The 14,604-nt window shown below is 50.2% G+C and overlaps 1 protein-coding gene across 1 annotated transcript in view; it reads left to right on the forward strand.

Annotated features, from left to right (window-relative positions):
- Nucleotides 1-2,282: 2,282 nt before the first annotated feature.
- FAM3D (FAM3 metabolism regulating signaling molecule D) overlaps nt 2,283-14,604 on the forward strand; it is a 31,889-nt gene continuing 19,567 nt past the window's right edge. Inside the window, exons 1-2 of the mRNA XM_055294580.2 lie at nt 2,283-2,481; nt 13,386-13,436. Of these exons, the coding sequence (XP_055150555.1) occupies nt 13,424-13,436 (13 nt within the window). The 5' untranslated portion in view covers nt 2,283-2,481; nt 13,386-13,423. The remainder of the gene's footprint in view (nt 2,482-13,385; nt 13,437-14,604) is intronic.

A 14,604-nucleotide genomic window follows, 5' to 3' on the forward strand; every position in this document is an offset into this window, starting at 1 on the left:
TTCAGGCTGTTAAGTTCGATAAAGAAAAGGAAACAAAATTGCACCTGTGATTAGCAGATTCTTGGCCCCCTAATGGGATTAGGTCTACATCCTGATCCCCGGAGCATGCAAATATATAACATAACTGAGCAAAGGGGAATTAAGATCTCAAATGGAATTAGAGTTGCCGATCAGCTGACCTTAGGATAGTGAGAGTAACCTGGATTATCCAAGTGGGCCCAGTGTCGTCACTGGGTCCTTAAAAGTGGAAGATGAAAGCATAGAAGAGTTAGAGGGAGATGGAAGGAAGGAAGAATTGTCATGGAGACCCAACATTGCTGGCTTTGAAGATGGAGGAAGGGGCCATGAGCCAAGGAATGCAGGTGGCTTCCAGGCACTAGAAAAGACAAAAACTGTTTCCTCTGGAGTCTCCAGGAAGGAATGCAAGCCTGCCAGCACCCTGATTCCAACCCAGTGAGACCCATATCAAGCTCCTGCCCTCCAGAGCTGTTAGATACACAGCTGTGTTGTTAAGCTGCTGGTCTGTGTTTGTTTGTTACTGCAGCTCCTCAAAGCACCCCTCCTCAGAGAGGCCTTCCCTGACCACCTGCTGAGGAAAGTTCTCCTGGAATCACTTTCATGGGTTCTTTCACAGAATGTCTCAATTTTAAATGATTTGCTTGTGAAGGAGCTCCGAAGTAACACCCAAAAATATGCCACTCTGAGACTTTGAAGTCTCCCTTGTGAAGAGGGTATATGAGCTTCTAAATCTCACTGGGTGTGGGGAATTCCTTTTCTTTCCTGGGATGTCCCCATGCATGTGATAAATGTCTGTACCTTTTCTCCTGTTATTCTCCCTGCTGTCGGTTTAATTCCTGACCAGCCAAGGAAGCTAGAAGGGTAGAGAAAGCCATTTTTACTCCCCTACACTTGTGTGCTTATTTATATTGGAAGTGAGGGTCAGGAGGGCCCCCCTGAGGAGGTGACACTGCAGGTCAGGTCTGAACAAGACCCAGGCACCAGTCATGGGCAGAACCGTCCTAGCAGAAGAAGGGAGAGCAAGAGGCAAGGAGATGGGACAGAGGACAGGACCAGTCCTAAAGCCAGTCAGAGTGAAGGAAAGCACTGCCTGGCCCTGGGATGCATCCTGAGGGGGCCCACGTGCCTACCTGGGAATGGGCAGCTGGAACAGCAGAACTGGGGCCACTCCAGGCACCTCATCACACAGGGTCCACTCCCTGCTCCTCCCTTGCACCAGCTCCCTGGGCACACATCTTTATTTCCTGACCAGCTGCTGGACCTCATGCCCCTGAATATTCCCTCCAAGTGGGCCACACAGCCTACGGAAGCATTCAGAGTCAGCAACCAAGGGAGGAAGTCGCCCGGAGCCTGTGTGCCAAGGACCAAGGCAAGAACTCCTCCTAAGAGGAAAGCGCTTGGGAAAGAGACCATGATTTGTGACAAAGACTGGGGGTGCTGGATCAGGGGAGGGGGAAGCTGAGCCCCTCTCAGTGCACCTTGGGTCCTAAGGAGAGAGAAGGGAGACAAAGGCTGCATTCACCATTTCACTAAAAGTCTGCCACCGACCAGCCCTTCTTTTCTTTCTCCGTCTTTCCCTTTCTCCACACCCCACCCCCTCTACCTTTAACCTCTAATTCAATATGCCTCACCCAAATCCAGAATCTTTTCCCAAACCACTTCCTCTCCCCCATCTTCCTCACTCTTGACCAAGAAGCCTCCCTTTTCCATCATCCAAGCTCAATATCTTGCAGTAGCCTTTGACCTCCTCTGTCTTTCCTGCCCCGAGTTTCTTGCCTGGGTTCCCCTCTTTCCAGTCAGCCCCTCCAGCACCCGCCCCCCAACACTGTAGTCCAGAACCTCAGAGCAGGTGATCATCAGCTGCAGTAACTCGCTCTACCAGCCCCACACCTCCCATCGCCTGGGGAGGTTGTTAGCACAGGGTCGGGTTTTTTGTGAGGTTTTTTGGCTGTTTTCGAAGGCAGATTGTGGTATCTCATTCCTGATTAAGTTGCTTGAATTCCCACCCAAACCTCCCTTGCCAAGGCCAGGATAGCTCCACAGGAAGGGAACAGGCATGGCCCTTCTCCCCAGGCCCCAGCCAGGCTCTAAGCCACTCCTCAGCCAGGCAAGACTTTAGACTCATTTCCTCCCCCGTGAGCACTTAGAATAAACTTCCTCCTTCCTTGTGAGATTAACAGGGCAGAGAGAGTTGATGGCAAACTTCCTCAAAGGAGGGGCAGAGCCTGCGCAGGGCAGGAGCAGCTGGCCCACTGGCGGCCCACAACACTCCATCTCACCCTCTGGGCCCGCTGCATCTAGAGAAGGGCCGCCTGTGAGGCCACTACCCCTCCAGCAACTGGGAGGCGAGACTGTCAGAAGCTGGCCCAGGGTGGCAGTCAGCTTGGTCAGGGACCCACGGCACCTGCTGGACCACCTCGCCTTCTCCATCGAAGCAGGGAAGTGGGAGCCTCGAGCCCTCGGGTACGTCCCCCCAAGAATGGAAAGGGCTATGGTTCCAGGTACACATGATTGACAGAGGGGAAAATGGAGGTGGGGAGGGTGGGAAATAGGAGTGAAAGAGCCTGAGATGGAATGATGAAAGGAAAGAAAGAAGGAAACCACATAATCGAAGAGATTCCTGAGATCAGACTCAGGAAGGCAAATAGATTTCATCTGAGGCACCAAGCCTGATCAATGAAATTAGACTGTAATAAGAAGGATTCTGGGGCTGGGTTCGGGCTCAGGCTAAAGCATGATATGATTGATTAGCTATGTCTGCCATGGGCACAAGAAGGAGCTGTAGGGCATGCCAGCTAGGGATTTGATAACCCACACTGCAGGGTTTTTTCCTTAACCACAGGAGCCCCTCAACATTTATTCTTTCATTCACTCATCTATTGATTCAAAAAACACATTCTGATGATCAACAATGAGCCACACAAATATTTGAAAAATGAATACAAAAGAAAGGAATGTTGTTCTTTGGCCCCAAATCTCATTTTTCTCATAAGGTAATGATCTGAAAAGTTATGACAAAGGTGCATGAACTTGAGAGATTTTCTAGCTATGTAATATTGAGCTAGTCCCTTTCACTAAGACTCAGTTTCCTCATCTATAAAATGGGAGAGTCTGAATATCCCCTATCAATCGCTGAAGTTCTCATTGTCTATGCAACTATGATAATCATCACTGAAGTACATAAAATAACATGTATGATGTGCTAAGTGCTCTCCATATAATAACACATTTAATCTTCCTATCACCTCTACAAGGAAAGCACCATGATTATTCCCATTCTGCAGATGGGGAGCCAAGGCACTGAGAGAGATTTAATAACTTGCCCAGGCAATCTGACTGCAAAGCTTTTGCTCCTGCCCACTATGCCACACTGACTCTATGCTGCAGTGGATTCTAAGTCCATGGCTGGAAGTGGGCTGCATGGGTACAAGAGTGTCCTTCTAGATGATTCATCCAGTGAGCATTAATTGGGCAGTTCCTGCGTGTCAGGTAAACAAGACACAATGATTAACAAGATGAGGTATCATACATGGTTCTAACCAGAAAGGGAAAACTTGCACAGATAGTCATTTTCAAAACAGTTTGACATACACCATGGGGATAGCCTGGGAGTCAGGGCAGACTTTTCCCAAGAGAATGTCAGGCCCTTCAGGAGTGAAGGGCAGGGGAGGAAAAGATTGAGTCAGTGGAGAGTCTCTGAGAAAGGAGAACAGGAGGAAAGAAAGAGGAGGGCAGAGCAGCTCAGGCAGGAGAGGGGTAGTAGCTGGTGGTGGAAGGTGAAGTCAGTGAGGTGGTCATGCCCAGGTCTGCACAGCTAGGGAGGAGTTTGCCATTGCTCAGCATCTGCCCAAATCAGCGCATCTGCCTGTCTGCCCTTGGGCACCTGGAGGTTTAGGGGCTTCTATCTTATGGCCATCGTGTGCACACCTCTTCCTGAGCTCAACTCCGTCTTTACACACAGACCCTGCTGCTTCCCATAGGAATGTTGAAGCCTCCAGAACCCAGGGGCCTAACTTCCTCATTGACACTTCCTTGGGGTGAGGGATGCTTGAAGTCACCATTTGCCAACACTTCTGGTGCTGGGGCAGCTGCTCCCCCTTGGAGGAGACCTACCTATCTACTACTGGCAGGCCTGGTGAGACTTCAAGTGGGCAGCCCCCACCCAGCCTGCAGTCCCAGAGGGCAGGTGCCCTGGAGCGGGGCAGACATTTCCTACAATTGATGCCAATCCCTTGCTTCTGGAGGCTCAAAGGTTTGCTTCACCAAGGGTGTGGTCTGGGGAGACAAAGACATAGAGGTTGTGGGGACAGCAACCCTGCCTTTGGCATTTGAATCCCAGTTCTGCCCTTTTTCCAACCATGTGACCTTAGGCAAGTTGCCTATCTTATTGGCTTGTCTGACCCTCCCTTATCTCAAAAGAATGAGGATGGTAATAAATTCCTTGGGATTTGACAGTGTGCATTTTGAAAAAGACAATGTGTGCAAAGCACCTACCATGATGCTTGCCACGTAGTAGGTGCACAATATAGGACAGTGCTGTTGTCCAAGCTGTGCACCTCCTATGCTCCAGGCAGTCTGCATGGAACTGGGCATTCAGAAATGATTAGACACCATCTCAGGAAGTTCACAGCCTATCAGATAAATTGAGAGTAGAAGGAGTCAGGAACCGCACTGTACAAGAGATATGAACAAGTTCTACGTGATCAGTACAAACGGCAGTCCCAAAATTGGGCAATGCATATGGAGGGTTGACTGTATAGAATGGTGCCAAGTACTGTACATGGATTAGCTGGCTTAAATACAATAACTGTGCATGGGAGGTCTTATCATCCCCATTTTGCAGTGAACTACTGAGGCCTAAGGAGGTGAGGTAACCTGCCCAAGGTGGCAAGGCTATGAACGGTAGAGAGAAGCTTTATGGCCAGGCAGTCCAGCTCCAGGATCCATGCTGTTGGCCACCACACTCCTCTCCCTCGGACATGCACACACATTGCAGAGGGAGTGATCTAGGCCTGCACAGGCCACAGAAGGGGGACCTCACAAAGGAGGCCACATTCCACAAAGTATGGGATTCCTCTGGCGAGGAGAGGTGAGGGCAGCCCTGGTGGAGAAAGCCCCGTGAGCAGAGGCATGGAGCTGGGGGCTGGGAGTCACCCAGCAGGGCCAGGGAGAGGCTGGGAGCCAGGCGCAAAACCAAGGCCTTGGACCTTTCTGCAGGTACAACTGGTTCTGTGCTGGAGGAATGTTCTGGTGAAAATGTCAGGAGCAGTGTGGCTTCTGGTATGGAAGCCATCAGGAAGGAGGTTGTTGCTGAAGACACAGAGAAAAAGCCAAGAGTTGGCCTGATTCTTTAGGTCCCATGAGGACTGAAGTGTTCAAACCTCGGGAGGGAAGGGGTAGGGTGGGAGTGTAATCCGAGTCTTTCTTGCAGATGTAACTGTAGTTTGAAATGGGAAAATCATGTATCAGGTAGGACTTTTCTGGGTGCAAGTGACAGAAACCAACTCAAACCAGCCCAACAAGTAAAGGATGGGTATTGACATACACAACAGAAAAGTCCAGAGATAATTCTGACTTCAAGAAGGCAGATCTGGGGACTCAAATGACACCCCCAGCACTCTGTGTCCATCTCTGGGAGCCTTTTCTCCATGTTGTTCTATGCTCAGACAGCCTGTGCTCATGTGGTGGCAAAGATATACATAACATCTCCAGTTCAGTGTCATCTCAACTTAGCCACTCCAACAGAAAGGCAGCTCCTCTCTCCTGGAAAGTCCTTTGAAAGTGGTGGGAGGAGACCAGGCATGGTGGCCCATGCCTGTAATCCCAGCACTTCAGGAGGCCGAGGCAGGTGGATCACTTGAGGTCAGGAGTTTGAGACCAGCCTGGCCAACATTAGCTGGGCATGGGGGCGGATGCCTGTAGTCCCAGCTACTGGGGAGGCTGAGGCAGGAGAATCGCTTGAAATTGGGAGGTGGAGGTTGCAGTGAGCTGAGATCGCCACTGCACTCCAGCCTGGGCAACAGAGCAAGATTCCATTTCAAAAACAAACAAAAAGTGCTAGGAAGGCTCTGGTCTTCCTGGCTTGGGCCACCTGCCCGTGTCTGACCCCATCTCTGCAACCCAGAGATAGATCATACTCATCTGCTAAGCCAGGACCACAGAGTCACCCCTGGAGCCAGAGAAAGGAGTAACCCCCACCAACTGCCTCGGAGGGAGGGGTTGATTCCCAAAGGAAAATTAGGGTGGTCAGCAGAAGAAGGGGAAACAGATATCCACCACCCCAACTCCAACTGCCCCTACTTTATTAAACTACTGTTAGCAAAGTCACAGATGGCAGTACCACATAAGTCATTCTACTTATGTGACTCTGGACCAGCCACTTATTCTCTCTAAAGCTCTTTCCTCAATGGTAAATGCAGTTAAGAAAAAGAATCTGCCAATAAGATTGTTGGGAAAATTAAATGAAAAGACACAGGGCTTAATGTTGGCAGAATACTAATAATACTTATTAGAATTATTATTGTGATTGTTATTAAGATTATTACTTCTTCAGTGAGATATCCTGATCCCGTGCCTTCCTAGGCAAGACTTATCTCCTAATGGCTTCCCAAGTCACCGTCGACTTCGTTGTGGAGGCTGCCACATTGGTTAAAGAGGTCAAGACCCAGCTGTCTCAGATGGAAAAGAATAAATTACCCACTGGGCGGGAGGTGAATCTCTTCATGCTTCTTGCTTGGCCTGCTGAAGTGATTTGGATAGGCCAGCAGCAGGCCTGCAGGGCCAGAGGGTTAACCCAGATACTCCACGCAGCCCCACCCTCATCCAGTTAGTCCTCTCTGGGGACACACGCCCAGCTCTCAGCAAAGAGAAATTCTGGGGCACAAACTGGCCTCTGGGGCTAATGGACCTGAAGATGTCCAGTATCCTGATATTTCTCCCATCCCCTCAGACACTGGAGGGAAGGGAAAGGGCTGTATGTCTGTCCAGATGGCTTCCTCTCTCTCCAGCTGCCCTGCTGGGACCTGGAGGAACCCATTTTCCATGTGGAGCACACCCTCTTCTTCAGCCTATTTCTGCCTCCTTGAGAAGGGGGATGGAGGGTGTGAGGAGCATCTCCAAGGCAGAGGGCAAGAAGGCCTGCTTGATTCACAACTGTTACTTGCAGAGCACTTCCTCTGTACCAGGTGCTGGGTTTTGGGTGCATTCTTGCCTTTAATCTTCACTAAATTAGAGATCGTGATGGCCATGTGAAAGGAAGCTAAGGCCGAGAGAGGACTGTGTCCACACTCCCATGGCAGGACATAGATGGGCACCAAAGCCCCCACTCTTAGCCACCGCATTACACAGACTCCCAATTCCCAGGCCACACGAGGCCTCTGCAAAGTCGAAAGGTGCAAATATGACTGGAGCTGCCACTTACTGAGGATGACCTGGGTGCCAGGTACTGAGCGTGTCACCTTCAGAGGATGATCTGTCAGGTGAATGGGAGGAAAGTCTCCCTAAAACCTATCTGAGGAGAGGGGAGAGGTGGCTGACCCCTGCCAAGTAAGCAAAGCTCGTGGAGCCACCCCCCGAGGAGGGTACTGGCTGGTGAGGGACATGGGGGTGGAAGAACAGAATCTTAGAAACTCACTCTTATCCCATGGGAGCCTCCTTTCTCCCTCACCTTGGCTGAGCCAAAGCCAGGCAGGCTGAAGCTCAGCAAAAGGAACACCTGAGGCTCAGGTCCACCTGGAGCTAAAAGAGGCCACACCTAGGGCAGAGGTGGGCAAACAACAGCCTGCAGGTCAAATGCAGCGGCCACATGTTTTTATAAATAAAGTTTTATTGGAACACAGTCACATGTATTCATTTATACATTGTCTGTGGCTGCTTTCCTCCTACAAAGGCAGAGTTGAGTAGTTGTAACAGAACATATGGCCTGCCAAGCCCCAAATATTTGCTATGTGATCCTTTACAACTTGTGCTTGAGTTGGGCAAAGTGGTTAAGAATGTGTGGTCTCCTGACACACATCGTCTGGGTTTACTTCTGGGATCTTTTCTATCTTTGACTCTCACCAGCTATGTGACTTGACCCCATGCCTCAGTTTCCCTTACTTCTTCATTGAGCTGTTGTAAGATTAAATTAGTTAAAATAAGTCAGAGTCTCAGGGTAGTATCTGGCATGTGGCGTTTGTTATCTTATTCTGGGAAGCACCCCAGGAACTTGAGGAGTAAAAACCCTCAGAATCCTGCACTTTTTCATGTCTTCTTGCATTTCCTGCCATGCAGCTCTGACTGGCCCAATAATTCTACCATTGGCCAGAGCTGGAGAAAACCATTAACACCAATAAATAAAATTAAAACAGGGCATAATGGGAATAATGGGCTTATTTCCTTCCAAAATAAATGTCACTGGAACAAATTGTTCAAACCACCAGTCTTAGTGTTTATGGATTTATTCGCTGTTTATCTCCCCCTCTGTATTGGTGACATGATCAATAATTGCCCATAAATATTGGGCATTTATAAAAAGGACCATTTAGAGGATGAAAGGGGGCCTCTGGTTATTTTGATTCCTTCACACAGGCCTGGGCCACAATTGCGGGTGTTCAGGACGGCTTTTGGGGGTGATGGGAGACTCATAGCAAGGGGCAACTGGGTCTAGGCAGGGTTGCACACCCCCTGGTTCAGGGCAGGACCCATGGCAGTGCCCTGACTCACGTGCATGTATGCCTACAGGTGTGCCTGTGTGTCTGTTAATATGCCAGTCACTTCCAGTCTCTGAGTGTCTCTGCTTCTTTTTCATTCTGTTTGTCTCTCTACATCAGTCTTGTCTCTTTCTTTTGGAGTCTGTCTCCCTCAGCCCTGTCACTATCTCTGTAGAGTTTCCATCTCCCACACTCATGCACACAGAATTCACCCCCTGCAATGAATCCTTGCCCAAGCAGCATTGCTGGTAGAGACAAGTGGAGCAGAAAGAAGCCTGAAGAGGAAGAACTGATAGAACCCCTCTGCCCCTGGTGACCACACTCTGTCTGCAGAATTTCCCAGGATAATGAGGAAAATAGCTGGACGTGGATTTCCAGAAGAGACTAGTTAGGTTCTAGAGTCTAAGCATGTCTTCTGGGCAGACTTCCTTCGGAGAAAAATGTTAGGAATGAGATGAAAAAAAAAAAAAGGAAGTTATTTAGATGGAGGGAGCAGCTCCTAGCTTTTTACCTCCCAGTTTCTTTTCCCAAATGGAAACCCACTTCCTTCCTTCCAACAACATTTACTGCACACCTACTGTGTGCCTCGGTGCTAGCATCAGGCCGAGGATGAAGAAGGCCTTAGAGAGCCACTCCCTGGAGGGGAAGCTGGCCTGAAAATCAGGGCTGACTGTGAAGGCTGACAAGGTGCCTTCACGGAGAGATTCACAGAATGCCGGGGAAGGGTCAGAAGCCAGGATTTAAGCAGGGAAAATAGCCACTTATTTCTCCACCGGGGTGCACTGCTCCACCTTCTCAGCCTGGAGAGACAGCATCTCTTTCTCTGTCCATCTTGGCTCTGGGACAGGTCATGGTTGAGATTAAAGGCCCTGTGTACAGAAGGCCGCAGGCAACAGGAAGCGCTGACATCCTGGCTCCTGCAGGGCCTTTAAGAAATGTCACAGACCGGCAGGCAGAAAGAAGCTGTGATGGCATTTTGGGTCTGCAGAAAGAACAAACATCCGTATAGGAATCGTGCCCTGGAGGTGCACTAGCGAGAGGCAGCAGAGTGAAGGGGGCCTGTCAACAGGGAAGAGACGAGTGGACCCTGCCAGGCCGGCGGACCCCTTCCAGACAGGTGGCCTCACTGCCCAACATCCCTTCCAGGACAGGTAGATAGCATCACCTTCTTTTCACAAAGGAAGAAATCAAAACCTGGAGAGATGTGTGGAAAAACACACAACTAGTAAGTGGCAAACCCAGGTCTGTCTGATCCAAAAATTCGTCCTCTTTTCCCAGTATCACAGGCTTTCACTGCCTGATTCTTTTAAGACCAAGATCACATGCACTGCCCCAGCTGCTCTGCCCCTGTATTTGCATCTGCTGGCAGGACACGTCTACCACAGGAGGGATGCACCATAGTGATTGAGGATGGGACCTCAGTAGTCCCAGACTTATCACATCTAGTTTAGCATCTCCAGGGAGAAGAGAGCCTCTCTCTCCCCAGTTTCCCATACATCAATCGCAGGGAAAAGTCTGGTTGGCCTTGCTTGGGTCACATGCTCACTCCTGAACCAATCACAGGGAAATTGCAAAGCTCTGATTGGCCAGACCCTTATGACAGGGTGGGCTGCCATGATGGATGTGCTGCCATCCAGGACCACACGTAGGTGTTGAACCTTGACTCAGAGAGTCAGGGAAGGCTCCTCAGAAGTGATTTCTCCACTGAGACCTGAAGGATGAGCAGGAGTATTCCAGACAAAGAAACAGGCGAACCGTATTCAGACAGAGGGACTCGCAAGTGCAAGGGCCTGAGGATGCTCCAGAACTTGTCTTGCTCACAGCCCTGTCTCCGCCAGTCTTCCTAGGGATGCTCAGAGAATGCTTTGGAAATGAGCTCCACTCCACAACTGACTGTGTGACCTTAGACAAGTGACTTGCCCTTTCTGAACTTCAACTTCCTTCTCTATCTGGTGGTTTAATCATTCTAACCTTCCAGGACGATGCAAGAATTCAATTAATTCAGTTTCCAAATATTCATCCAGCACTTCCTCAATGCCCGGCATCCTAGGCCCGCCATTGAAAAGAGAGGCTTGGGGCTTACACACACGGCTGACCTGCAGCCAGAAATGAGAAGGGAGCTATGGGGAAGGGCAGGACAGAGGAAGAGGTCCAAGGACAGTGAGGACAGATAATGGGAGGAATGGGGTGGCTTGCGGTGATTCATGCCTTCACCAACCCCACCTTGTCCCCAGCCCTGCCCCCTCCCCTTCCACTGCCACTTGCACACACACCACCTCGAAACTAACTTAGCCATGCTAGGCTGGCTAGGTAAGCATCCAGGGCAATAGAACTTTTCTCCTCGTTCCTTTGCCGGGCAACTTTGTAACCTGAATAACAGGTTGGGACAATCTCCAACAGGAAGAAGGAGAAAACACACTCTTTTGGGTTTGGGTGGCTACAGAGGGATTCTTGCTCCACCCTGTGTACCTGCTCCGAGTGTCTTTCCCCCTCCCCACCCCAGCAGGCCAGTCCTGGGCCCCAGCTCCAGAGCACTCACTGGCTGCCAGGGTGAGCAGGCTAGAAACTCACGACACCAGGTAGCCCTGCAGGTGTTGGGAGGGCAATTCAGCCTAGAGGAAAAGCAGGCTGGGGAGCCCTCACCACCCAATGGGGACTGGCCCCTGGCCCCTGCCCCTCTCCACCCCACTGCCCTGAAGCCAGATTTCCTGCTCAGCATGGACAGGACAGCAAGAGGCTAGCCTTCTGCCCAGGTGTGTGTCCCCTACCTCTGTCTCTGTCCCTATCTCTCTTGTCTGTCTCTGAGTGTTTCTCTTTGAATCTGTGTGTGTGCATATTAAAAGTACTTGCTGTGTCTCCCTCTTCTCATTCTCTCTCTCTCTCTCCCTCTCTTTCCCACCCTCCCCTTCTCTCCCTCTCCCCCTTCAACTCTGTCCCAGACTGGAATGTCTCTGTACACACCCTCTGTGAATATTCATGTCTGTCTGTCTGTCCATCCAACCCCATCTCTCTGACCCTGTCCCTGTCCTTCCATCCTGTCCAGCCACCAACTCTCCTGGCTCCTCTAACGTGGGGTTCCTCCAAATGTCTTTTGAGTCTCCTCCAGGAACCTAGGTTCCTGGACTGTAGGTCGCATCCAAAGCGTAGTCGTGATCATAATATATTTTTTATCTGGAAAAAAAAAAAAAAGCTGGTAATCTGAATTTCAGGAAGTTAAAGTTCCACAATTTTTCTGTGGGTAGAGCCAGGTGACAGCTTGGTTTTCTAACCTGGAAGGCCCTAGAGGAGTATGATCGGGGTGGTGGGAGGACTGTTACAATTCACAAGAGGAAGTGTGGTTTTGCAGTTGCTGTTGCTGTTATTGTTGCTTAAATATTAAGGACTGGTTCAGCCCGAGCACCTCTCAGTGCACATATGGAAGGCCAGGGAGGCGAATAGACTTGCTCAAGGTTGAAGAGGGTGTTGGGGGCTGTGCCAGGCATGAGCCCAGTCTCCTGTCTCAGGTCTGAGCCTTTGGCAGTTGAACTTTGGAGACCATGTCTGTTGAGATGGATTTTTAGGATAAAGACTCTGGGGTGGGGAGGGGGCAGGAAGAGTTGTGGGAGAGGTCATCACAATCAGAGAAGGTTACCTGCTGCCTTGGAGCTGGTGTGGGAAGTCTGGGACCAAAGATCTCCTGTCCTCTAAGTCTCCACAGACCTCCTGGGGGTTTCAAAGCTGCAAATCACTGGTAACTGCCCAGCACCTGGGGGGTGACACAGGAGGAGGTGGAAAGAAAGATGACCCTGCCCTGCTCCGAACTGAATAAGGGAGAAAACTTTGGTTTCAACCCTCCTCTGAGATAAAAATTCTTGGCAGTGAGACCCCAGTAGGGCGAAGGAAGAGGGGTGTCAGGGAGTGTTCAGCAGCCAGAAACCTGCGTCCGAATTCTGGCTCTCACCCTTGCAAGCTGAATAATCCTGGGCTTAGCCATGATGGGTCTTGCTTACTCATCCCTAACATGGGGGTTGTGAGGATTAAAGAGATAATGCATAGATGGCACCTGGCACAAAGTCACCTGTAATATGTGAGTTGTGATTACTGTTTATCTTGGTACAATAAACAAAGATCGCTTGGGCTTCTGCTCCCTGATGCTTTCACTGCAGCTAGCTAGCTCAACCTCCCTGGCTGGCTGGTAGGAAGGAAGGAAGGGAAGGAGGGCCAAATAGACAGCTGAAAGGATGGATGGACAGGTAGACAGAGGATAGAGAGATGGGTGGAAACGTGAATGGATAGAGGATGGGTGGATGGATGGATGGATGGATGGATGAATCAACTGATGGGTTGTTGGATGGATGGGTGAACAGATGGATGAACAAGTGGATAGATGGATAAGTGAATAAATCAAATCTCCCAAAAGACAGTGGCTTACCAGACTACACCTTCCTCTACTTTCTAATCTCTGCACTTCAAAAAAACATGGAGAATTGAATATAAAACTCCAGGGGCAAGAGTGAAGGAGAGGTGGAGGCAGACAGGAAAGGAGGAAAATTGCCCTCTTGTTCATATGGCAGGTGGTGAGGAACCCAACTGAAAGAATTATGATCTCCACAGTTAGAGGTCCCTGTCCCTCATCTTCAGGCCTGGTCACTTGCAGACCTGATGCCAGTTTCCAACTGGATTTTCTTCTCTCCATAGGTGGAAGCTGACCCCAAGCCACCCTTCACCTGGACAGGATGAGAGTGTCAGGTAGGCTCTGAAATTGGTTTTGGAGTCATTTTTCTGTCAGCTCTGTCCACCCATCCTGGGCTTACAGTGATTTGGCTGTATCTGTTCTCAAATGGTCAGGCCCGAATTCCAGGAGAAAAGCAATCCAGGAGAGGCTGGAAGAGTGGAAGAGGCAACTTCCTGTCTCTAGGCTGAAAGGCAGGAGGAACTTTTGCACAGAAGCCCCACCTGGCTGGGATCATTGAGAGTGCCCATCTTGGAAACACTTGGCCTGGTTGGAAATTAGAGGCAAAAATATTTACCTCGAGGAGGGCTGTTCTAGAATTTTTATACCATAAGTCTGGGCGCGAGGGAGGCAAAGGCCTTCTGGTCCACACCCTCATACTGTACCCCCTTTGTACAGATAGGGAAACTGAGGTGGCAAACAGGAAATGCACCTGCCTTATTTACATTCCAGAACAGCTGTAAGGAGTCAGGGGCACAGGGTTTTGAAGTCAGCTTACTTCTCTGGGTTTAAACCCCACTTTTGACACTTACTAGCTAAGTGACAGTGGGGAAGTGACCGCCTCTCAGTTTCCTCATATGTAAAATGGGAATAATCAATAGTATCCAGCACATAGCGTTACTCAGAGAATGAACTGAGATAATGTATTCAAAAGCTGCTCACACAAAATTGAGTGCTGTGTGAACATGAGCTGATACCCAAGAGGATTTCTGGGTGCCTAGATCCATGCTGTGCTGTTGAGGACCAGGGATCCCCACAGACCTGCATCCCACCCCACAGGACCCGGTGGGCCTTCTCCCCAACCGGAGTAGTCAGAGACTAGTTCAAGGCTCTAGAGCTGAATTCGGGGCTGAGGAGCAGGGGAGATGCCAACAGGGAGGTCAGAGGGAGGGGTGCCACAGCTGGGCCTGCGCCTCGAGACTCAGAGCAGAATGGGTGGGTCTGATTCAGAAGGTAGCAGGGATGTGAAATGGAGCCTGCTTTCTGGTCCCTGTAAAGAAAGGGAACTCCAGGTGGCTCGTCCCCATGTGTGGGGTTGTTCCCCAATCAGATGGGGAATCAGAAAGCAATCTGGCCATGAGACGGGCCAGGGAGCTGTGGCTTTTCTGGAAGCTGCATAGCAAGTCCACTGTGCGGTTATTTGTGGAGGCCTTGAGGGAGAATTGATGGAAACTGTGGCTTGGG

The sequence above is a fragment of the Symphalangus syndactylus genome, chromosome 1, assembly GCF_028878055.3.
Source record: "Symphalangus syndactylus isolate Jambi chromosome 1, NHGRI_mSymSyn1-v2.1_pri, whole genome shotgun sequence".
NCBI lineage: Eukaryota > Metazoa > Chordata > Mammalia > Primates > Hylobatidae > Symphalangus > Symphalangus syndactylus.